At 51.7% G+C, this 24,159-nt stretch overlaps 2 protein-coding genes across 2 annotated transcripts in view; one reads left to right on the plus strand and one right to left on the minus strand.

Annotated features, from left to right (window-relative positions):
• The window catches only part of NOS2 (nitric oxide synthase 2, inducible), a 35,777-nt gene extending 28,920 nt beyond the window's left edge, over nt 1-6,857 (plus strand). The window contains exons 20-26 of the mRNA XM_004685155.1: nt 738-901; nt 1,977-2,184; nt 3,638-3,725; nt 4,164-4,285; nt 4,694-4,842; nt 5,698-5,892; nt 6,738-6,857. Coding sequence (XP_004685212.1) covers nt 738-901; nt 1,977-2,184; nt 3,638-3,725; nt 4,164-4,285; nt 4,694-4,842; nt 5,698-5,892; nt 6,738-6,857 — 1,046 coding nt within the window. The remainder of the gene's footprint in view (nt 1-737; nt 902-1,976; nt 2,185-3,637; nt 3,726-4,163; nt 4,286-4,693; nt 4,843-5,697; nt 5,893-6,737) is intronic.
• Nucleotides 6,858-8,781: 1,924 nt separating this feature from the next.
• Nucleotides 8,782-24,159, minus strand: part of LGALS9 (lectin, galactoside-binding, soluble, 9) — a 17,406-nt gene continuing 2,028 nt past the window's right edge. The window contains exons 2-9 of the mRNA XM_012726101.1: nt 20,526-20,617; nt 17,262-17,463; nt 15,678-15,788; nt 15,356-15,451; nt 13,071-13,124; nt 11,547-11,641; nt 11,247-11,409; nt 8,782-9,240 (exon numbers count right to left, since the gene is read on the minus strand). Coding sequence (XP_012581555.1) covers nt 9,094-9,240; nt 11,247-11,409; nt 11,547-11,641; nt 13,071-13,124; nt 15,356-15,451; nt 15,678-15,788; nt 17,262-17,463; nt 20,526-20,617 — 960 coding nt within the window. The 3' untranslated portion in view covers nt 8,782-9,093. The remainder of the gene's footprint in view (nt 9,241-11,246; nt 11,410-11,546; nt 11,642-13,070; nt 13,125-15,355; nt 15,452-15,677; nt 15,789-17,261; nt 17,464-20,525; nt 20,618-24,159) is intronic.

A 24,159-nucleotide genomic window follows, 5' to 3' on the forward strand; every position in this document is an offset into this window, starting at 1 on the left:
GGGTGAACATGGCTCATCAGGCTGCAGGTCTGGACACAGTAACGTCACGCTGCCATTTCTGGCACATGTTCATTGAAAGCAGGTGCCAAGCATTTCACCAGGCATGTATTTTACATGCACCATTTCATTCACTGCTCAGACAAAGCAGTGAGGCTGGCTGTTATCACACCCATGTCAGAGATGGAACCCAAGGCTTACCCAGCTAGTAAGTGGGGAGCAGTTCTGAGCAAATACTCCCTGGCCTCAGGTTCTCTGCTGTGACTGCCTGCATACTGCTTTTTGGGATGCCTGAGATTTGCCACTGATGGGGCTCCCCCAGCACCTCTTTGTTCATCACCCCAGACACCCGCAGCTGTGGGCTTCTCTCTAAAGGAACAACTGAGGCATCCATTAGTTTCTGATATGCTTAGCTGTCCTGAATCTGTGTTCAGCTGTGGGTTTCCTGTGAAAGTTCAGATCTGGGCCGGCAGGGACTGGACTCTAGTGTATGCTTAGTTTTGCATGATTGTGTCCACTTAGGTGCCCCTCGGAGGGCTGTTGGTCAGACTTCCCTGGTACCCTGTCTCTGGGCATCATCCCCTACCTGCCTTTGCTGTTCTTAGGACCCAGCCTCAGCATCTTCGCTGCCCTGCCGTTGAAGGGTGGGGGGGCAGGTTCTGCCTCCTTGTGTCTCACCACCCTTTGGAAGGCTTAACTGGGGCCTTTCTTACACCCAGTCTCCTTTCTTCTCTATTCAGGCAGCTACTGGGTCAAGGACAAGCGACTGCCCCCCTGCTCACTCAGCCAGGCCCTCACCTACTTGCTGGACATCACCACCCCGCCGAGCCAGCTGCTGCTCCGAAAGCTGTCACAGCTGGCCACGGAAGAGGCCGAGAGGCAGAAGCTGGAGGAGCTGTGCCAGGTGAAGGCCAGGGCTGATGGGGAGGCAGGGACAGGGTCTCAACGGGAGCTGAAACCAAGAACTCCATTTCAGCTGCCCAAAGGGAGACTTGCCACAGACTGGCGGGAAGTCACTCCCATCTCTGTCCCCATCTCAGGATAGGATGCATTTGTGTTGTGTGGACTGAATATTTGTGCGCGTCTGCAGGATGCATCTAAAGTGTACTTCAGAAATTACCTAGAGAAGAAGAATCACTATATCTTCTCTGTTTTTGTGTTCCTAAAATATGGAACAAGCTTGGAACTTAGGAAGTGTTGGCAGATGGATGGTGTAGATGAAAAAGGATAAATGAACACAGTGACAGATGGTAGTTGCACCAATTAATCCATTAATTTATTAATGATCACTTATTCATAATAACTCATAATTCACTCAGTTCCTTATAACAACTTTATCATGAAATGTAATAAACCAATTCATTAATTTATCCAAAAGAATGCATCAGTTCACCTTTCCAGGCCCAAATCTTTGCAAATGGCACCGGACATCATTTTTACCTTCATCATTATCATTAATTACTTTCACTCCAGCAACTTCCTCTACATTATCCTGTGGCTACACTGTACTAATTTGGCACACGCTTTCTCATTCAATTACCACAATAGTCCGCATGAGGTAAGTGATGCTATCCTTTTACAAAGGTTACTAATTGGGACGAAATCTCAGGGCATCCAATTAATATTTGAACCCAGATCTGTGTGATTCCAAACACTTGCCCCAAAATAGATGATGGACTTGACTCCTGACCATGAGTTGCTGACAGTGAGGTACATAAATTACACAAATGTTCCTCAGTGATGTGAGCTCCTCCAGCACAGGAACTGTTTCCCTTCCTAGCTTGTCCTGTGTCAGCACCCTGGACAGCGCCCAGTACAGCAGGTGTTTATTGAGGGAGGGAGTGAACAAATGGATGAAGGACGGATGGATGAAGGATGGATGGATGAACAGATGAATGGAGGAAGCCTGGGTTGTGTCGGCCTCTCCCCTCAGTGTGGGGTCAGTGCCCTCAGTCCCTTACGCTACCCTTGGCTTTCAGCCCTCAGAGTACAACAAGTGGAAGTTCACCAACAGCCCCACCTTCCTGGAGGTGCTGGAGGAGTTTCCATCCTTGAAGATGACTGCTGGCTTCCTGCTCTCCCAGCTCCCTCTTCTGAAACCCCGATACTACTCTATCAGCTCCTCCAGGGACTGTACCCCCACAGAGATCCACCTCACTGTGGCCGTACTCACATACCACACCCAAGGTGAAGTGGGGCAGAGACTTCATGGCAGCCCCACTCTGTGACTTTTGGGTAGCTAGCTGTTCAGCACACCTGATTTCTGATCTTCTCATCAGTTAGATGGGGGTGGAGCACCCACCTTAGAGATTTGTGGGTAGCAAAAGGGAGTAATTATGAAACACTGAGCTAACCCTTTGGTATATGCATTATCGGTCAGCAAGCATGCAAGATGGGGACTGTGTGCAGTTTACAGGTGAGGAAACAAGCACAGTGAATTTAAGCCATTTGATCAAATTCACACTGTTAGTAGGTAGAGAACTGAGATTCAAACCTTGGTAGTATGGCTGCTGAGTCCACATTCTTAACCATTCTCTTCCACTCTGCTGTCCGACTATTGGGATAATAGTCAAAATGTGAAAGCACCCAGTCCTTCGTGGGAGCCCAGAGACTCCAGGCCTTCCTGACAGCCCGTGTGAAACATAGGTGCTGTGCTGACAGTGCATTCCTTCCATCGCTCATTCAGTGACCTTTTACTTCACACCTCTCTGTGCTGGGCACCACTGTGGGTATAGAAATACAGCATCCATAGCTCAGCCCTCATGGAGCGTCCCATCTAGAGGGACAATGGAGAGAGTGTCATAGAAACAGGCAAAAAGTTATCACTATTTGGATGTTAAGAACGAAAGTGCAGAGTGCTATGAAGCAGAGGCTGGGGGTAGGCTGACAGGCTGAGAGGCCCCAAACCTGTCCTGGTGCCCTTGGGTCCTCCATGGCCCACCAAGGGCCTGCCTTGCCCTGGTAACTGAGCATTGACTTGGTTGGCAACGCTCAGGGGCTGGTCCACACCCTAGAACCCTCTGCGCTCTGTGAAGCACAGCCCCACCGTTTTTAAAAACGGGGCCGAGGGAGTTCTCAAATAGTGTGAGGGCTCCTTTAAAAGTGGGCTATGAGGAATGTAATCTAGAGAAAGCTGGGGTTTTCCCAAGCCAGGAAGGGCCTCTAGAGAGACAGTGAGATGTCAGTATAGGTGGGAACTCTCAGGCATGTACTCACCCAGGGTTGCTACCAGCAAAGGCTGGACTGGTGGACACTCTGGGCAGTGAGTGTGGTCACCCTGAGAAAACCCACGTGCTATGCCCAGTGGAGCTGAGGGGTGGACTCCAGATTGTCTTTGTTATAGGAGCTGGAGTCGGGGAAGCTTTGCCGTAACCAGACTTCACTACCACTTAGGTGACCTTGTACAAGTCTTGTACTCGAGACTCACTTTCTATAATGCAAAAAGAGAGGCTACAAGCCCCTTGCAGCCTTTTGGGTAGATTTTAGAACCAGAAAGAAAAACAGCTCCCACATTAAAGCCAGCAGAGTGCCTGGGCAGGCATCTGGAGGGGGTGTGCGGTGTGGGAGGGGCCACTGGGATGCTTCTAGTGTGGGTAATAGGATTGGGGGGCTGTGTTGGTCAGTGTTGCTATCCTTGCAGATGGCCAGGGTCCCCTGCACCACGGCGTCTGCAGCACATGGCTCAACAACCTGAAGCCCCAAGACCCAGTGCCCTGCTTTGTACGAAGGTAAATAGCCCCTCCTTCATGTGACTACGGGTTCCCAGGAGTTCTTGGGTGAAGTGGAGGGATCTGGGGCTTGTGCCACTCTGGGTCCCTTGGCCATAAAGGAGGCACCAGGTGCCTGTGGAGCCTTCCCATCCTATCACCTGGTGGCAGAGCCTGGCTGTCTCCAGCAGGGATAGAGAGGACAGCAGTGATGGGGTCCAGAGTATGAAGCTTGGCCCTTTCTCAAAAGCCCAGGGTGAGGTGATGGTGTGGCTGGCCGGGGGAAACGAAACAGTCCTCAGGATGTGGAAGATCAAGTTTGAGCTTCTTGCCTTCTCTACCACCCCTCGGCACCTTCCCCCCACCCCACCCGAAATGCACCCCACCCACCTAGCCCCTTCCTGCATAGCTTTGTACCCGGATGTCCGCAGCCCGGCCTCTCTCCTCTGTCCCCTGCAGTGGCAGCGGGTTCCAGCTGCCTGAGGATCCCTCCCGACCTTGCATCCTCATTGGGCCTGGCACTGGGATCGCCCCTTTCCGCAGCTTCTGGCAGCAGCGGCTCTATGAAGCTGAACACAAAGGTAGGGTTGGGTGCCCAGGGGTGCTGGTGGCCAGCGCCTGGCTGGGGTGGAACAGGAACCCAGGAGAACTGTGCCACTGTCCCAGTTTACCTGATTCTTCTCCCAACTTTGCCTCAGTCCGTGGGCCCCTGTGGGGCTGGAATCAGCTCTTCCTCTCTTCCCACACTGGAACTTTTTGATATCTGATAGACTGGATGAAAGCCCGTCTCGACACTCTTTGCTTGTGTGACTGGGGGGGTGTGACATCTTGGGGCTCAGTCCCTCATCTGTATAATGAGGGCAATTACTAGACAATATCTTATGGGGATGGGTTGAGAATTCAATTTGGGCGCCATCTTGTCGGATCTTGAGTGCTGGCTCGCCCCCTGGCGGCCATCCTGGTAACTGCAACCTGCCGGGTCGTAACAGGGCTCCGGGGAGGCCGCATGACCCTGGTGTTCGGGTGCCGGCGCCCAGATGAGGACCACCTCTATCGGGAGGAGACGCTGGAGATGAAACAGAAGGGGGTGCTGTATGAGGTCCACACAGCCTATTCTCGCCTGCCTGGTCAGCCCAAGGTAAACGAGACAGCTTCTGGCGCAGTGGGCAGGGCAGTGGGTGGAGCTCCCTACAAGCCACGCCCTTCCCTGAGTGGCCTCTCCTTAGGCCAAAATAGACACCGTACACAGCGTTGTCAGTCTGCCCACTTTCGCCCTATCAGAAGAGCCGTGCTTTGAAAGGTTCAGGACTAAGTCCAAGTCACACACTGCGCTGATCCCTAGAGCCTAGCCTGCTGCAAGTCCCAGCCCAGAGAGGTGGGCCAGACCGGCTTTGAGTTCAAGCCCAGCAAAGCTGGAAGGCTGCTGCTGTAGTCACAGCCTACTGAGGCTGCCCCAGGGGCACTCTGCCACACGAACCCGGGGCAGAACAGACTCCTGACCCACCCGTGGTGGACTTAACCCCACAGAGCTTATCTCATACTCTGCTCCATGCCCAGTGCTGGGGTCTCTGGGTACCTTGTGTGTGAAGGAGAGCAGAATCCCCCTCGACTCCTAGATTTTTGTGAAACTGGGGAGCCAGGACTCTGTGCCTTGCTCTGAGTTATAGTGGGGACCCCATGGAGAGTCTGTGTTAAGAGGTTCCCTTTTCTGGGGTGGAGGCAGGTAGCCTCAGAGACCTGGGCAGAGGAAGTGTCTTGATTGATGTCTCTCTGAATCACGGTGAATTCAGAGAAAATGTAGGAGCCCCACTGGACAGTTTCTGCCTCTAGCCCTCACCCAGCCCTGGGCGGGACACGTGCCACTGTGCTTCCTCATTCTGAGCCTGGGAGGGTGCTGAGCCCCCTCATTCTGGCTGGGAGCACATGTGCTCTCCCACTGCCTCATACAGACTCCAGCATTAGGGCCTGGACCTACCCTTTTCTCTGGCTTCAGGTTTATGTTCAAGACATCCTGCGACAGAAGTTGGCTGACGAGGTGCTCCGCGTGGTCCATGAGGATCAAGGCCACATCTACGTCTGTGGGGACGTGCGCATGGCCCGGGATGTGGCCCGCGCCTTGAGGCAGCTGGTGGCTGCCAAGCTGAGTCTAAATGAGGAGCAGGTGGAGGACTATTTCTTCCAGCTTAAGGTATGGCAGCTGGTGTGTGAGCAAGGGGTGCAGGTCCAACATAGGCCGGGAGTCAGCCTCATCGTCCTAGACCCCAGAGGAATCCGGAGGTCTGAGCTTGTGGGTTGTTAGGGCTGATATACGTCACCTGGGTTCCCAACAGAAACTCTTCCTGTTATTTCCATCTGAAGAATGGAGGCAAAGTCTCCTGGTTTCCCCTCAAGTTTCCCTGCTCAGAAAGTATCTGTAGCAAAGGTTCCAGAGCAGGCAGGGCTATGAGCACCAGGGACAACCGAATACTTATTGAGCATCTACTATGTGCTGGGAGATAGGATAATAAGCAAAACAGGCCAAGAATTCCTGCCTGGAAGGAGCTTACATATGTGTGGGAATGACAAAATGAGTAAAATGTGTTAGAGAAAAATTAATCAGGGAAACAGGCCAGAGAGCTGCAGTGGGTGACCCATCCTCTGCTCTTCTGTGTGCACCATGGCTCTTCAAGACTGGCAGGAAGTGTGCAGTAAACTCCTTTCCTTTCCCTTTCCCCCTCCCCTCCCCTCCCCTTCCCTCCCCTCTTCTCTTTATCAGAGCAGCTGACAGGACAAGTCCCAGATAGGCTTTACCAGGTTTTATTGCCCATTGTAAAGCTTGGGGGAGATGGTGATCTGCCTGTCAGCAGGTGCTAACAGAAAAGAAAGAAAGTCTAAGCGAGATCCAAGCATGACGATTGGGAGGTCAAATACTTCTGCATGTGGGTGTGATGGGGGAGTAGGGGCCACCCCAGGGGCTCTTCCTAGCCCAGACCTGATGAATGTAAGGGGGTTGGACCAGAAGCTCTGACGCATCTCCTCTGTTTTCCCCTAAAGAGCCAGAAGCGCTATCACGAAGACATTTTTGGTGCTCTATTTCCCTATGAGAAGAAGAAGGAAGAGGCAGCGGAGCAGCCCAGTGACAACAGATCTCCAGCAGCCCACATAAGAGGTTGATACTGCAAGCACGGGATTTAATGATTTAATGATGGCCGCAACTCCTGATTATCTGCGTTCACGGGAGATGGAGGAAATTATGTCCCCCACCACTTATTTCCCATCTCTGTAGTCCCCAAATGCTTTACCTGGCCTGCTACCAAGTAGCAGCCTGGACTGAGTGGATGCCCCGTCTCCCTGGAGCCCACCCTTCCTGGATAACAGAGGGTGGGGCCTCCCACTGTCCTTGGAAACTAGCTGTTCTGTCAGGCCTGGCTAGTGGGTGTGAAGGATGGACTGTCGAGTGCATCACTTTGAGTGACCACCAGGAGGCGATGCGGCGCCACTTCTGTATTTAGCTGTCCGCCCCCCCCCCCACCTGTACAGTTATTTATGCCTTGTATTAAAAAACAAAACAAAGGACCTTCGGGCCTTCCCTGTCTCATTCCTTGTTGGAGATATTTATATAAAAGGTATTTTGTATTAACCATATTACATGTCTTCAGGATGGGGTGTTATATAGAGTGGGGGTCTGGCGCTGCTATGACCTGAATAAAGGGGCGTACCCGCCAGGCCATGCTTCTCCCCACTTCTGAAAACCCTTGTGGGGCCAGGAGGTGCAGGTCGGCCCCTGGGACAGACCCTGACTCAGCACCCCCTCCACCCACCCCCACCCCACCCCCGCATGGGAAAGCCAACATTTCTTCCTGGGTCACTATTGCATAAGAATGGTTTGGCACTCGGGTGAGGTCAGATGGCCTTCCAAAGACCAGCAGCCAGCCAAGGTGGCTTGTCTTCCAGGGGAGTCTTGAGGGGCGGAGCCACGCTTCCTCCCCGAGAACAAGGTTGACTCAGCCAGGGGCTGGTGTGTTGTCAGCTCAGCTGGCCCCAGCTTGGCTTGGCCTCTGCTCCACTGGCTTCCTGGTCCATGTCTTCCCTTTCTCTTGCCTCTCCTCCCCTCCTCTCCTCTCCTCCCCTCCCACCCTCTCCCTTCTTCTCCCTTCCTCTCCCTCTCTTTATCTCCAGCCCCTCCCCTTCTCTCCCTCCTTTCTGCTCTCCTCTCTCTCCTTCCCTCTTCCTCTCTCCTCCCTTCCTCCCCCTTCCACTCCTGGCACCTCTGTGCCCATGGGAGCAGGGGAGGGTGGGGTGAGAAAGGGGTCTGCCATCTTTCCATGGCCTGGCCTGGCCTCTGAACATTGTCAAGAGCAGCCACCCGGCCCTGTGCGTCTCCCTCTGCCACGTGGCATGGATGGCTGAGATCTCCTTCCTGCAGACTGGCTCTGGAGGGCTGTGCAGGGCTGGGCTCTGCATTGCTACTGAGCAGCCAGGTGCTGCTGGCCTGAGGGCTAGGCTTTGCCCCCAACTCCTAGGTGTTGGATTCTTGCTGGCATCACCTGGACACAGAGCCAGACACCTGGCCTGGCCCAGTCACTGGTCTGACCCCCCTCCATGGAGCCGTCCCCACCAATCTTAACATCTTAACCGCCCCCCCGCCCCCCCATGCAGGAAGCCTCTTAGGAACAACACAACCAGGCCTCTTCTGAGTTAGCCTCTCCCAACCCTGCCTGCTGCCTCCCTCGCTGAGACACTGACCGGAGGAAGGCGGAGCCTTCAGGGCTCTTGGGCCCCACCTCAGAAGCAGGGGCTGTTTGCTCTGTTCACTTGTCACCAAGCTCCGGTGACAGAGCTCTCTCCCAGAGCGGCTGGCCTGCCTTCTCTCATGCTTTGGAGGACTGGGGGGGGGGGTCCCCTGGGAGTAGGTGTGGCTATCTAGACACTCCTCAAAGTGAAGCAAGGAGAAAACTTTCCCTCTGCTGCCCTTGGTCAGGACACCCTCCCCCTAATTCCAGAGTTGCCAAAATGTCTCCAAGCGATTAAATAAATCACACCATTCCAGGCCTTGTGCCAAGCATTTTCATTCTTTATTTGCAGGACATAGGGTGTCGGGGGAAGGGAGGGAAGGGGAGACCTTGCTGAGGGGGGCCTGCCAGCTGGTGGAGACCAGGGGAGTGTGGGGACCTCAGGACCCTCCCTCTCTGCTTATGTGCCTGGATGTGGGTTTCAAGCAAATCAGTACCATTGGCCTTCAATGGTGAGATTTGGGCAGCTGGAGGCCTGCAGTGGCCAGAGCAGAGCCAGACTGGATATGGTGTCTGGAAGCTGCAGGGGCTGGGAGAGGGCTGGGACAGGGGAGATGTTGGTGAGCAGACCCAGAAAGCAGCACCCCAACTTTCATTCCCAGAGTTGGGGATCCTGCCTATGTCTGCACCTGGTTCAGCTGGATGTCACCCCCCACTTCCAGGTGGTTGATGGCAGGCAGGTTCTTCATCCGGTGGTAGTATTCGAACAGGTGCTGACCGTTCACTGTCACCTTCAAGCATTGGTTTTCACACAAGATGCACACCTGGGCAGAGAGGCCATCATTGGCACAGCCCCGGGAAGTCCTCAAAGCTAAGTGCAGGCTCCTGTCTCTCCTACTGCTCCTTCCCTCCTCCTCAAACATCTCTTCAGCCCCACACCTGCATTCTAGCCACTGCAAGGATTCGCTCTTCACTGAACACCTGCCCTCTACTTCCCTCCTGGCCTCGAATGCCCTTCCTGCCCTGCACACCAGGGGGCGCTGCGGATCACCCTGCCGATTCAAAGCCCTTTCCGCAAGCCCTCCCTGCCTCTCCTGCCTCCTCACTGCCTCCTGGTCCAGGCATGCTCCTCCCAGGCCTTGTCGGTCCATCCTCACTCAGCGGGGGTTCAAACACCCAGGGCTCAGACAGCTGCAATGTCCCGACATGTCTTTTCCACCCCAAACACTCCCCTCAAGGTCACTGGCGCCCTTCCGTGGCCCATGTCCTTAGCCTGTCACAAACGCCACCTCATTTCATCCTAATAATGGGATGCACGGCCAGCTGTCCCCAGGTCATTTTCTTAGAGGAAGAAATTGAGGCACAGAGCCGTTGAGTCTCTTGCTCAAGGTCACACAGCTATCTAGAAATCATAGCTGTGGCTCTCTGACTTGAAACACACCTATAGACTGTATTAAAATCCAAGCTCCCAAGATGTGGTACATATATACCATGGAATATTACTTAGCAACCAAAAAAGAGAAACACATGTCTTTTGCAGCAACTTGGATGGAGCTGGAAAAGATCATGCTTAGTGAGCTAAGCCAGAAAGAGAAAGAAAAATACCGGATGGTTTCACTCATAGCAGGAATATAATGGGCCAGGCGGGAAAACAACAAAAATAATGAACAACCATATACCAGAGACATTTTGCGGGGTTGGAGTGGGGATGGGATCAAAAACTGGGGGGTGGGGAGGGAAGTGCATGGGATTATGGTTATGGCACATGGGTGACTTGGTGATGGGAAACCCGCAGGGATTACAATTGAGATGGAAAAAAAAATGTACAAAATGATGTAAAAATAAACTTATAAAATAAAAAAAAAAAGGAGCGGAAGCCCACAGGGCAACTGAGATGGAAAAATGCACAAAATGATGTAAAAATAAACTATTATATTATTTAAAAAAATCCAAGCTCCCTTTCCTGGTCCTCAAGGCCCACATCAGCCATTTCAAATGCTGGGGGCAGAAAATTAGGGCACATTTTCAAACACAGATGCCCAGACTCTTCCCTCATTGGCCAGGGATAACGTCAGGCACCGATGTTCCTTTTTTCAACTCTGCAGGTTTTGAATGTGCCATCGGGGCTGAGACACCTGCCTGGTGTGAGGGGCCTCCCTCTGGGGGCAGTACCCCCAGACCCCCCGGCCCCTCTCTGTCTGCAGCCCTGGGCTCCCTGTTCCCAGAAAGGCCAAGCTCAGGGCTCTGCCCGTGTGAATGGCCGCTCCCACGGACTGAGAAGTTGCCCTTCAGACCTTTGCTTGCTCTCTCCTATCACTGAGGCCTCATTGAATGGGGCCCCCTTGCCAGCTGGCTTCCCCCAGGCCGGGCAGGTGCCATCCGCCTGTGCCCTTCTCTGCCTGGGGCTGCTGTGCTCTGCAGTGAGCGGCCCCTGCCTGCTACGTATTCTTCCTCCACCTATTCTAGAAACTCAGCGGAGGCAGGGCTGCCTCTGCTTCCTGGTTGTGCCCACAGAACCTGGCCCCGTCCTCCACAAAGTGGCCCTCGATCAAGTAGCACATGAATGATTGTTGAGTGAATAAAAGAACGACGCCTCATTCTGAATTTGGTCGCTTTTGGACTCTGTGACCTGAGGAGAGCAACCTGCACTTGTGAGTTTATTTCCCCATCTAGCACGACCCACCTTCTGTGGAAGATAATCAGAAAAAGCATCTGTTGGGGTCAGAGTGCACTCCAGAGGCATCAGCTCCCAACCCTCAAGAAGTCACCCCCATGTCCTTCTTCACCGGCCCCAAGGGAACATCTCTGAGTCTAAGCTTTGGGGCCTTACCTGGAAGATCTGGCCACGGGTGAAGGGCATATTTTGGGGCAGGCTTCTCTCCTCACAACCCCAAGAGCTGTTGATCTGGGAGTTTCGGACCACAGCATTTTCATTGAATCGGGGGTTCAGGTGGAAGGCGATGTCACTCCCGGAGCGCAGGTTGATGTAGAAACTGGGGACCGGGTGGGGAACTCACATGGAAGTCCTCTGCCCCCCACCACGGAGCCCCCCATCCCAGCCTGCCCAGAGCGAGGGGATAGCATGGCCTCGGGCCTGCCTCCCCTGGGAGGGGAGCGCCCTCTGACTTACCTCTGAGCGGTGGGGAGGATGGTGCCGAACACTAGGATGTTCCTGGTTGGGTACAGTCCCCCGGGGATGGAGGTAAAGTAAGGCAGTGGCAGTGGCTAGAGGGGGTGGGGGGGAAGTGCAGGTCATCCAGCTGCAGCTAGGCCCTGACCTGGCTGCACGGGGCACTTTGTACCCAGTTCCAAGAATTCAGCATCAGCAGAGTTTGACTACCATGCCTGGAGGGGATGCATTTTTGTGGAAGAAATCCACGATGGCTGATTTGGTTCAGCAAATGCCAGAGGAAGTGCGTTCAGCCTTCCTCAGGTGAGTGGGCTTAAACCATCACTAGGGCAACTTTGGCCAGGCACAGAGCAGGCACAGAGCGTACTTGGCTGAAAGGGGAAGGCCACCCTTCACAGCGAAGGGACGTCAGAGGTAAAAGCGCCACTGCCCTTCCTTACTGGCTCTTTGAAGAACTTCAGCTGACTAAAGCACCGCTTTGAAGCGCCTTCAGCCCAGGACAGCTCTGGGACTGCTTTAATTTGCGCAGCCCTTCCCCTGCCCGGCTGCCCAGCACAAACCAAACCTCCGCTCCCCCCTGAGCACCACTTAACATAAATTGTGCTGGGTTCACCATAGGTGGGGGCATAGCATTCTGTTGAAAAGACACCAGAAAATTCAGTGTGGATTCATGTGTTCATGACATTCCTGTGTGCACATGGCCCCCACATAATCTAGGGCGGCGCTCTGATGGGAGACTGATGTCCTGAGGCTTCAGCCCTTGGGTTCTCCCATGCCCTTCCTTTCATGTCAGCCATGGTAGCGCTTCCTGCTCTGTCCCCCGGGTGCCCCTCACCCCGTGACCCTCGACCTCTCCAACCCCTCCAACTGGTAGCTCCGCTACTTCCTGGGAAGTTCCAGGCTTCCTACAGGAGGAGGAGAAGCAGCTTCAGCCTGTGACCAGCTGTGACATCTTGGGGACTTATTCTCCGGAGGCAGGGCCAGGAACCTCACATTCAAGGGCCACTGCACTCCCCCCTTTTTTAAAAAAGATTTATTTGTGCATACAGAACTGGGGTACAGGCCAGAGGTGCAGGGGTGGTAAAAGGACTCACCAGAGACAGAGTGGGGAGCAGAACAGGCTTACTGATGAAGTACACTGTGAGGGGAGCAGCGGGCGGGTCAGGTCTGCCGCGCCATGTGGGTCACCCCTGGGGCAGGCGGCTTTCGAAAACATGCTAAAGTGGCTTAAGCTTCTTAGTGCTGTGCTTTAACCCACTGTACCACCAGGGAGGGTCTGAACCGACTTTTAAGTCACAGAAGTTCAGGCTTTCCTGCCAGAAGACCCATCTCCTGGCTGCTGGGTAATCCTAGACTGTCTGCTGTCCCAGGGAAAGCTGCGCCTGAGTCCTGAGCGGAGACCCAGCCCAGATGTCCTCCCCCTCCTTACTCAACTACTTTCCTCCTAACTCGGGACTAGAAAACCCAGTTCTTACTGAAGGGGTATTGATGTTTTTGTGAGTTGACCAGAGTTTTCAGACTTACAGGGAATGTTTTCATCCCAGGAACGCCATGAACGGTATGGATGACCATTGGAGTCTAGAAGAAAGAAAATGTGTTTTAAGCAGTCCCACCAGCGTCAATGCCAATAGCAATACCACTAACTGCCACCAGAGGGCATGTTGAGCCGGTAACCAACCCACCACCAGGCCCAGACCCTAAAATGGGCAAATAGGACCATTTCTTCCTTCAAGGGGGCATGGTATGGCCTGTACCCCAGTTCTATATGCACAAATAAATTTCTTCTGGAAAAGAAATATGACTGCATTTGTGGCCCCTGGCCCATCTTTCCTCTCAGAGGAATTTCCTCAAGGTGGCCACACTGTGTAGGAGGAAGTGAATGCTGGGCCTCAGTTTTCTGTGACTGCTGTCAGGATAGCAGTGGCTTGAGCAAACAAGAGTCAATTCAGGTTATTTCCACTGCATCAGGGCCAGCCCACCACCCCGTCCTCGATTCCCACCCACCACTAGCACAACCACCTCTGCCCGGCAGATGGTGAGGGGTCTGGTGTTATTGCTCACTTCCCTCCCCTTGGGGAAGGCTTAATGCCTGGCCACATATCCTGCTTCTAACCCACAGGAAGACCCACAATAAAAAGGTCCCAAAGAGAGAGCAAGAGACTTATGATGGGGCCCCTGCTGACTGGTTGAACACCTGGACACTGAAGGGCATGAGAAAAGCAAAGTAGTAGAGCCGCATGGCAGTGAGATAATGCAGAAATCGTGGGGATGATCCCTAGACTATTGCTTATCTTCCTTTTGCTTCCAAGCAAGCCTTCCTGAGACTGCGGCACCCCCCCCCCCCGAATCTTATTCACCCTGGCAGGTACAAACCCCCTGGTAGGGGGTGGGTCTGTCAGTGTTGGAGAGGGCCATTCCCATCGCCTGCTCCAGAGAGGATCATGAAACTGATGGAGGCCATATTGCCTGCTTAGCTCCCAGAGGCAAGCACACCTCTCCTGGCGCCATTTTTTCACCAATAATTTGAAGCCTGGCACTTACTGAAGACCTAGCATATGCCAGGCTCTGGATTCAGTGCTTTATGGGGGAGGAATCCTTAGCTCTGGTTTCACTGGCAAGGCAAAACAGACTCAGAAAGGCTGAGCAACTTACCCAAGCTCACCCAAGCAGCAAGTGATAAAATACAAAATGGCATTCTCTTCTTCTGACACTGTCTACTGCACCCTGTCCTTCCCTGGCCAGAGGCAAAGCCAGGCTGCCCTGCAGGGGCCAATGGAGCTCCAGCTGTTCCTGATGGCCTAAAGGAAGGCCAGGACCAGAGACAGCCTTGTCTCTGGTCCTGGCCTAGCTCCCACTGCTCAAGTAGCCCCTAGCTCCCACTGCTCAAGTAGCCTAAGGAAGGGCCAAGCCTTTCCCCTTCTCGTCCAGGGGACTATCCCCCTCCAGCAGACTGTTCTGGTCTTTCTCCTGTAGTTTGCACAGCAAACTATAGTCCACATTTATTTCTTACTGAAGTCGAACACTGTGCTAACAAACAGCCACACTCCCAGCCCAAGAGGCCCCTGGGGGTGGGGGAGGGGAGGTGCATGATGGGGACAGACACAGGTACAGTGGGACTTGGTGAGTGGCATGGCACGGGGAGGGAGGGACAAAGTCCCACCTGGCGGAGGGAGAAGGGCGTCCAGCCAGCTACTTAGCAGATAGATGCCAGGAATGACATTTAAGTAAAACATTTAAGTAGGATATTTTCTTTTCTTTTCTTTTTTCACTTCATAAGTAGGGTATTTTAAACAGAACATTGAAGGGCCAGTAGGGGCTCGCTAGGACATGCGGTGTGAGTATTGCAAAAAGAAGCCTCTGTTCACTGTCACCTGCTCAGGAGAGGAGTCCTTGGCCAGGGCAGGGACACCCCCAGCCTCCAAGTAGGCTTTCAGCGTGTGCAAAAGTGTAGAGGCTGGAGAGAGAGCTTTGGGGGAACAGGGAAGGCAGATGGGGGGCCTTTAAGACTTTTAATGAGGGAGCAGATGTGACCAGATGTGTCTAGCAGTGAGTCTGAGGGTGGAGAACTACACCATGGCCCTAGGAGGGAGGGCCAGCTGGCCTGGACCCAGGCAGAGGCTTCAGGAAGGAGAGGGGTTGGTGCACCAGCAGCTAGGAAGGAGGGGAGGGGAGACCCAGGATGACTCCTAGGTCCCCAGCTCGGGGCTGGGTGGTGTGGCTGAGACAGGGTACCCTTGGGTGGATATGCTGGATCTGTAGGACCGTGAGGGCCCTCTGCTGACTTCCCGGGGCCTCTGGGAGTCACTCACTTGATGTCTATTCCCCTTAGGCTTAGATGAAGAATGAGAAGGCTTTGAGAACTGCATCCTGGAGAAGACAGCTTGGACAGGGGCCACACGGATGTTCTGTTAAAACAAAAAGCAGACATCAAGGGCAGAGAGAAAGTGTGTTAAGGAAGCCAAGGAAGAGCAGAAAGGCAGGTAGGGGGCCAGGCGGAGAGAGCCAGGCTGGCAGGGAGAGCAGACAGAGACACAGGCAGGACAGGACAGGACTGGTGTGTCCCTAGGGGTACCTGGATGGAAACTGGTACCCTCAGTGCCGCACCCAGTCTGTGCCAGGTGGACATATTACCTGAAAGTTGATGTAGGACAGCTGCACGCAACCATGGACAGAGAGAATGTCTGCACAGTGGAAGGGCACGCGGTGTGAGTACTGCAAGAAGAAGCTCCCGTTCACTGTCACCTGCAGAGAAGAGTCACCTGTTCAGCAGAGCAGTCCCAGGCCGCACAGGCCCATCCGGCCTCCAGGACGTCCCCTCTCCCTCATCACCTGTCTCCCTTTGGTGGAGGACCTTAGACTGCAGAGTTGTGTCAGGGATATACCTGTGAGCCAAGGTGCAGCAGGGTCTCTCTCTACTTGGCTCTAGTTGTTGGCTTTTAGTTCTTATGGCGGTCAGTTGTTTATTGCAGTAGTTCACCTGGGGTGTTGTTTCAATATGCACATTTAAATGTGCACGGAAGTATTCATGGGGAGCAAGGAGAGGCGACCTTGGGTTTCACATTGAGGAACTGGGACTTCCGCCTTTCTGCCTTTCTTTCTTTTTAATATATTTTTTACATCACTCTTCATTTTTGTAGTGTTTGCTTTTTCTTCTCGGTTGTGTGATCCCCATGGACATCCCACCACCAATTCACCTATGTGCCATCACCATAGTCCCGTGTGCTCTTCCCACCACAGTTTTGATCCTGTTCCCTTCTCCACCCCCATAGAATGTCTTTGGTTTATAGTTATTTGTTGATTTTCACTTTTACTTCTTACAATTTTTTTCCCCCTGATCCCTTACACTCCTGCTATGAGTGAAGCCATCCAGTATTTTTCTTTTTCTTTCTGGCTTATTTCACTAAGCATGAGCCCTTCCAGCTCCATCCATGTTGCTACAAATGGCATGGGTTTGTTTTTTAACTTTCCACATTTCTATAGACAGACAAAAACATTCAATTTCCCACACCAAAGGCCCAACTCTGCTTGCCAAAACAATTTGCAATCTCTGGCAAAACAGCTTTTAGAGAACCTTAGTGAAGGTTGTAGTAATGTGACTGAAAAGTATGTATTTCCAGGGATGGATTGAATAGAATTAATTTGGATCTTAGGGACTCTGGAGGCCAAAAAGCAACAAGGTGACTTACCTAGTTTGATTTTCTTTTAAGATTTATTTTGTTTAATTATGCATACAAGAACTGGGGTGCCGGCCAGAGGTGCTATGGGAGAGAGGATTCACCAGAGACAATGGGGAGCAGAACAGGAGGATCTACTGAAATACACTGCTGAGGGGTGCAGCAGATGGGCTAGGAGAGGTCTGCTGGACCGTGTGGGTCACCTCTCTGGCTGGGAATCGAACTCGTGCCACAGTGGCTGGTGACAGCTTCATAGTGCTGAGACTTAATCCCTCTGCCTGCAGTGCTGGGGATACTTCATAGCACTAAGACATTAACCCCTGCACTACCAGGGAGGCCCAACTCATTCTTATTTCCTGAGTAAAAGAACCACCAGGTGCACTGAGAGGCTGCAGCCATCACTAACATTTTTATAAAGAAACAGTCTTGTTATATGTTATTGCTCAACCCCACTCCAGTTAATGTGATTTTGTAAAGGTGACTCACAGAGCCCCAGGGCTGGGGACAGGCAGTAGGAGGGATGGCCAGAGTCCCTGCTCACCTGGAAGTCTGAGTTCTGCACCAGGAAGCACAGCTCGAATGCAACTCCCCTCTGGAAAGGCATCTGCATCTTCCTCTCCTCAGGCCCCCAGCTTCCGTTCTGCATTGTGTTGCAGACCACATACCCTCCATCCTGAAAGCGCGGGTTGAAGTGGAAAGCTATCTCCTTGTCGCTGTGGCCATTCTGGAAGTTGACAGCAAACCTAGGAAGGGGAAGCAACTCGGCTGACACCAGGAGGGCCTCTCACCACTAACTTCCTCAAGAACTTGCCGCCTTACCTGCCGGGCAGAGAGTACATACAACTTCTTGACATTCTCTGTTCCGCTAGTGACAAATTGCTTTTGTGCACCTTTAGTTTGCCTTTGCAGGGTGACTTTCTTAAAATAAGTGGGAAGTGCATGAAGAAAAATGAGGCTCCTGTCCACAAGGAGCCTACATCTTGGGAACTAATTACAAATTGGAGTCAACGAAGGAAGCTGAGAAAGGGGCTTAGAAGTGAGAGACTTTGGCATTCATGGGCAAGCTCCCCTCTGCTCAGCTGGGATAAAGAGAGCATGTTTTCAAAGCCTGTGAACAGCGTGGGGAGGCCTTACGAGGACGGTGGCTGGGAAGGAAGTTGTGAATAAAATGAGCTCTGGGAGACGTTGGTGTTTGTCCCTCCTTCGAAGGAGGGGTGTTGCCACCTGAGGTGTGGAAAGTGAGCCCCCCTCTCTGCCCTATTATGGCGATAACCCAGAACCTCCGTTTGCTGCTCTTGGGGATGACTCATGAAACAGGTTCAAGAGGTCTTCCTCACAAGTCAATGTTTGTTACTGCTTCTCTGAGGAAGAAGTCTCTCGCCATCAGAACCTCCTTTGACTCCAGCTGTGGCTCTAAGTTGGGGAATTAAAAGAAGCTTCCATTGACACAAGCTATGCAACGGCTATCGTCTGACAGATTCCGGGTAGCTCGGGAAAAGCTCTGAAAGATCAGACTTTCCATGCTAACTTGTGTTATGACCTCCCTTTTTTGTATATTCGTAATATCAAAATATTCTGAGCAACTTTCAGCCTACAATTGGATTGCCTCAGCTGCATAAGGCCTGCCTGCCCTGACAAGCAAGCACTGCACCAGGGTGAGAAATTCCTCTAAAGTCAAAAGTGACTTAACAACTGGCTGATCAATAAAAACAAAAGGGCTGTTTCTGCAAAGTCTCTCACTGCTGGACGGAGGAAAACCCAAATCTTATTCGGCTATCTCACCTAGCCTCCTTCTACAGAATTACTTAAACCTCCTACTGTCTGGCTTTAGATATGGAAATTCATCCAGGTTGCCTGTTTTAGAGCTAGTCAAGTTTTTTACCTGCTACACTTCAAAGCAATCCACAAAAGTCTTTCTGGCCAGTCTTTCAGGATTCTACTATCTAGTGTTTAGATAAGGAAATTCACCTACGTCTCCTATTCAGAGCAAATTATGCTTTCTACTGTCTGGACCTCAAGGAAACTTACTTAAAACCTTTTTAGCAAGTTTCTTCAAAGTAGGAAACTTAAAACCTTTAGCGAGTTTCTTGATTAGCAAGAAATTTCCTCTTCCTGGGACCCCAGACCATTTTCTTAGAAAAAAGGTGATTGTGATCTTAACCCCTTTCGTATGCTAATGCCATCCCCCTGCCTGCTGGAAATGTATAAAATAAACCTCTGCTGAAGGCAGAGCAGGAACATTTGCACCCAACTCCGACTCCCGTGTCTTCCTCACTCCCACTCCTCTCCCCCTCTTGGAATCTCTGCACGCCGACGCCTTCCCATCTTAGGGTCCTGCCTGTGTTGCCTCCAGACACCTCAAAAGTTGGAGCTGGTCTCCGACATTCCATGAAGCCTGGCTCACAAGGAGTGGCTCTTTTGCCTTTTCCAAGACATTCCTTGCTAGTGTCCTGACAGCAAGCTCCAGGCTGAGGTCTCCACTGAGGCAACTCCAGAACTTGTCCCCCACACTGTCCGCAGTCTGCCTGGGGTGCCTTCTCGTCTCCAGAGTGTTGCACCAACAAGGGGCTCAGGGAAGGCGCCACTTTCCTTTCTTCTGCACCCCTGCAGGGCCAGGCCCCACGGGACATTCTGTTACATTCCTGAGGAGCCCATTTGGCTTCTCTGTGGGGACGAGAGTCCGGGATGCCACTCTCAAATCCAGGGGGCTGAGCGAGCTCTCTGTCCACAGGGACAGGATGCTCTGTCAGAAGCACTAAAGCAACGCACTGGTGACTTGGACCAGAAAGTCCACATTCCTTTTCAAGTGGACACTACTGCTCTGAAGTAGCCTTACCCTGTGTGGCCACAGGCTCACTCCTGTAGAGCTTTGAAAATCCTGCCCCAGGAAAGAGACAGAGCAAAAGCTCCCGTGGGAAGAGATAAGGGCAGTTGCTACTGGACAAGAGGGGAGGAGAGGGCAGGTGAAGAGGAGGGAGGGGCAGAAATTTAGGCATGAGGCCTGGGGGGGTGGGGCAGGCAGGGTTTAGGGACTGCAGGGGCCTCACTTGCCCTGGAGTCTCCCGCTGGCCCTCAGGATGCTCAGAGAAGTCCTGTGTCCACCTGGCTAGAAGCCACTGAGGCAGTTGCCTAGAATCCAGATGCTAAGCCGAGAGGTGGGACTGGGCCTGGATGTGAGCACAGGACCACTGGGGCCAAGTTAGCTGGGATTGAGACACAGGCTTCTGAGAGATGCCAAGGGTGGGGGCTTCAGCAGGGAGGCAGCATGCAGACCCACGCTGGGCAAAGATCTCACGCTTCCATGCCCTGGACCTCAGTAGAGGTCAGCTAGGGCTGCACAAGCATCTAAGGGCCAGTGAGATGGCCAAACTCTTCCCTGTTCTTAGACATCCCCCAGGACTTTCCTCAGGAGCAAATGGGGGATACAGCACCAAGACATATTTTGAATTGACTTAGTATTTTCCAGAAAAGACCTTGAAACCAAAACTGACCAAATTACATTTGATGATAAAGTTCAAATATTTCCCCATCAGCTATGGGGAATAAAGGAAATGATCTTTTTTTTTTTTTTTTCAATTCTGGGTCAGAGTACAAATTTCAACAGCAAAATATCATATGCTTCTGCACAGGCCTGCATTCTGCTTGTGGATTGTATTGGCCCTACTAGCCCCATGTGTAACTGACAGGTGACAGTGGTGCCCTGGGTGATGCCAGGGCCTGGGAGGGACTGAGTGAATCGAGCAGAACTTAGAAATGCTAGGGCTTTTAAGGACTGAAGCTGGAGAGAAACAAGAGGTTCAGGTACCTGTTTTCATTGGAGTGAGTAACCATCCCATTGATAGTGATTTTAAGTCCTTCCTGGAGACCCCCTTGGATTGTTCCACGGAAAGGGACAACCTGCAGGGAGAAGACATAGGTCAATCAGTGGGCCCACACCATCCTGCTCCTTCCCTCAACCTTCAGCACTTGCTCAGACCTGCTGAATGCCAGGCACACCTGCCTGGGGGCTTGGGTGAGGCTGTGAAGATAACAGGGGGTGTCTGGGCCTCAGAAGAAGCAGGTGAGAATCCAGGCCATCATATAGGCACTCTGAGACCGTCATGTGGAGACATTGGGCTCGGGGAGGATGGGGTGGAGAGATGGCTTCCCTTGAGAGTATGAGAGGAAATGAAAGCTTCCAGGAGGGCCTTCTAGAATAGGAAGCAGTGTGCATACCACCTGACCTGAGAGGCCCTGGGCCCCACACCAAATTCTGGGTAAAAACCATGGGGCCTGCGGCCCTCCCTGGTGGCACAGCGGGTTAAAGCACAGCACTAAGAAGCTAAAGCCGCTTCCGCATGAGTTCAATTCCCACCTGCCCCGGAGGTGACCACATGGCGCGGCAGACCTCTCCTGACCCACCCGCTGCTCCCCTCAGCAGTGTACTTCGTCGATCTGCCTGTTCTGTTCCCCACTCTGTCTCTGGTGAAGCCTCTCACCGCCCCTGAGCCTCTGGCCTGTATCCCAGTTCTGTATGCACAAATAAATAAATCTTTAAAAAAAAAAAAAAACCATGGGGCCTGGACTGGGGCTCAGACGGCCTCAGGAACAAGGGTCCCATTGCTCTATTCTAGAGGATAAACCTTTCTGTTCATCTGAGGGTCAAGAAAAAAGCATCCTTCCCTGCCCACCCCACCCACAGGACAATGTCAACCATAACATTTTTGCCTTTGCAGACGCCTCGTGGCACCTGTTTCCGGATGTTCTCTGCTCACTGGACAGCCCCCTCCTCTACTTCTGCTCCTGGGCCCTATATTTCTTCTTCCAGATCCTGGGCAGCCTCCACAATGCTAGCATGGTATCTCCACTGCTCCTAGGCCTCACCAACCGACCCCTTGTCAAATTCTCTTTCACAGGCCTCTTTCAGAGTGATGGTTATGGTGGGCACACATATCCAGATGCCCACTCCAGGTGTGCGAATCTTAAGTCTGCTGCTCATCATCTGAGTGACCTTGAGGAAATTATTAAACTCTCCTTGCCTCAGTTTCCTCATCTGAAAAATAAGGGTGAAGTTCCTTCTGTATAAGATTATTTGGTGATTTAGCAAGAATATCTGTGAAGGAGCTGGAACACATAGTAGATCTCTATTAACCTCCACCACTTCTTTCTATCATGGTCTCACTGAGCAAAATTCCCAAATTGGTTACTTTCCACATTCAAAGTTTACTCCTAGAAAGACTTTTATCTAATATGGTTTCTTACAATCTGCAATAAACATAATCTTATCTCCTTATTAATGTCTTATTTAACTTGTCCTTTGGGTTAACTCCCTACAAAAAGTAAACGCTTCTAGGAGCCAGGCAGATGGTGCATGTGAGTGAGATTCTCAGGGTACAAGAGGGAATGGTGGGAACTATGGCAAAATAACTGCATATCTTTTATCTAGAAAGGCAGGATCCCCTCAGCTCTAAGCAATGATTAGAGCTATCCAGGTCCAGCATTGTTACAGCTCCCAGTTTTTTTAGGAGAAAATAAAAAAATCTGACCCCTTTTCCCTGTAGAACTTTCTAAATTCTAGGGGAAAGCTCTTTAAAAAGAATTGTGGATGAATTGAGGGGGTGCAGAATGAAATATATGCAATGGAAAGACACATGAAATATATGCAAATCTGGATTTGCCTCAAAATAACTCAGGAGTGGAAAACAAAGGAAGTTTGAGCATAGATGAAGCAAGACAGGTCATGAGTTAATAATTGTTGAAGTAGGTGATGCCTATGTATTGTTCATATTCTTCTCTCTGCATTTTCTGTAGGAACAGTCAAAAACAATCAATGTGGGGCCCTCCCTGATGGCGCAGCGGGTTAAAGCACAGCACTGAGAATCTAAAGCCGCTTCCGCATGAGTTCGATTCCCGCCTGCCCCGGAGGTGACCACATGGCGAGCCAGACCTCTCCTGACCCGCCCGCTGCTCCCCTCAGCAGTGTACTTCGTCGATCTGCCTGTTCTGCTCCCCACTCTGTCTCTGGTGAATCCTCTCACCCTCCGCATCTCTGGCCTGTACCCCAGTTCTGTATGAATAAATAAATAAATCTTTAAAAAAAAAAAAAAACAATCAATGTACTTTGGGAAAAAAAAATACTCAGTAGCCAAGAGCAGTCCAGTGGCCATTACCTTGTGACCTTGAGTCATATGACCTCTCAGAGCCCAGGAAACTGGTCCCAGCACACTTACACAGTGTCCTGACGCATGCAGATGGCACTACCCATGAGCATTTGGGAAGGCATCTTGTACCTCGGGCCAGGCCCGAGCAATTCACAAGTCCCTGGCATTGCTATTCTCATGGTTGTCTCTTCCATGTCAGTGGTTTTGGAGAAACAAATCAGCCTGATATGAGCTGGTGGCCTACTTCCTGAAAATGGCTTCCCTCATTTGTTTGTAGAGGTCTGAAATTCTCTTAGAAGTTTTCCATGTGAGCAAGAGAGGCAGTAGTTACATTATGAATACTCCGAGCACATCTGTGGCCTTCGCTTAAGCATTTTCACAGACTGAAAGCAGCGAGTAACGGTGGAGGTGGGAGTGGGGGTGGGTGGGGGTTGTCAGGCTCAGAAGGAAGGTGAGGCTAGTGAGGGAAAGGAGGCTACAGAACACCAACTGGGACCCACAGTTTCATCTTAAGCAATCATTGCCCCCCAAAATTTTGTAACTGCAACATATCTTAAATGGTACCCCCAAATTCCGAAAAACACTATATTTAACTGAGTATAATTCTTCAGACAAAGTTATTCATTGCAGAAAAAGGATTGAAAAGAACCTAAAAGCCCCACAATTGGAAAGTGATGAAATAATTTATGCTATCAATTATGGTGAAATAAATCTATTTTACACACCTTGACTTATTTAGGGGTAAAGTAGCTCTGGAAGGAGCCAAGGAAACTGTTGACATCAGCTGACTCCAAGGTAAATATGGCAGGACAAACAATTTACTACCACCATCCCCACCCAAAACACCCAAAACATCCACAATCCCATTTGCCAGAATCTGGCAAAATGTTTCTGCATGTGTCAAAGGGACTCTGGAAGGGTGAGGATGAGGGGTCTCGAGACGGGCCATCTCCCAACTTCCTTGGTTGGGCACAGCATGGGCACAGCCACCTCAGACAAGGGAGGCAGGAGAGCAGAGTCAGTAGCAGGCACAGGGACTACAGAGATGGTGGAGGAAGCAGCCCTGAGCCATGGGAAGCTGGCAGCCCCTAGAAGCTGGAAAATGCAAGGAAACAAATTCTCTCTAGAAGTCTCCAGAAGGAAGCATTCTTACTGAAATTTTTTTTTTTTTCATTCCTCACCTCCAAGACTGTAAGAGAATGGATTTGAGTTGTTTTAAATCTGGCCAGCCAAGGCTGCTGTGGGATTTGGATGTGGTGTGTGTGTGTGTGTGTGTGTGTGTGTGTGTGTGTGTGTGTG

The sequence above is a fragment of the Condylura cristata genome, unplaced genomic scaffold (assembly GCF_000260355.1).
Source record: "Condylura cristata isolate star-nosed mole 26May11 unplaced genomic scaffold, ConCri1.0 scaffold00017, whole genome shotgun sequence".
Taxonomy (NCBI): Eukaryota; Metazoa; Chordata; class Mammalia; order Eulipotyphla; family Talpidae; genus Condylura; species Condylura cristata.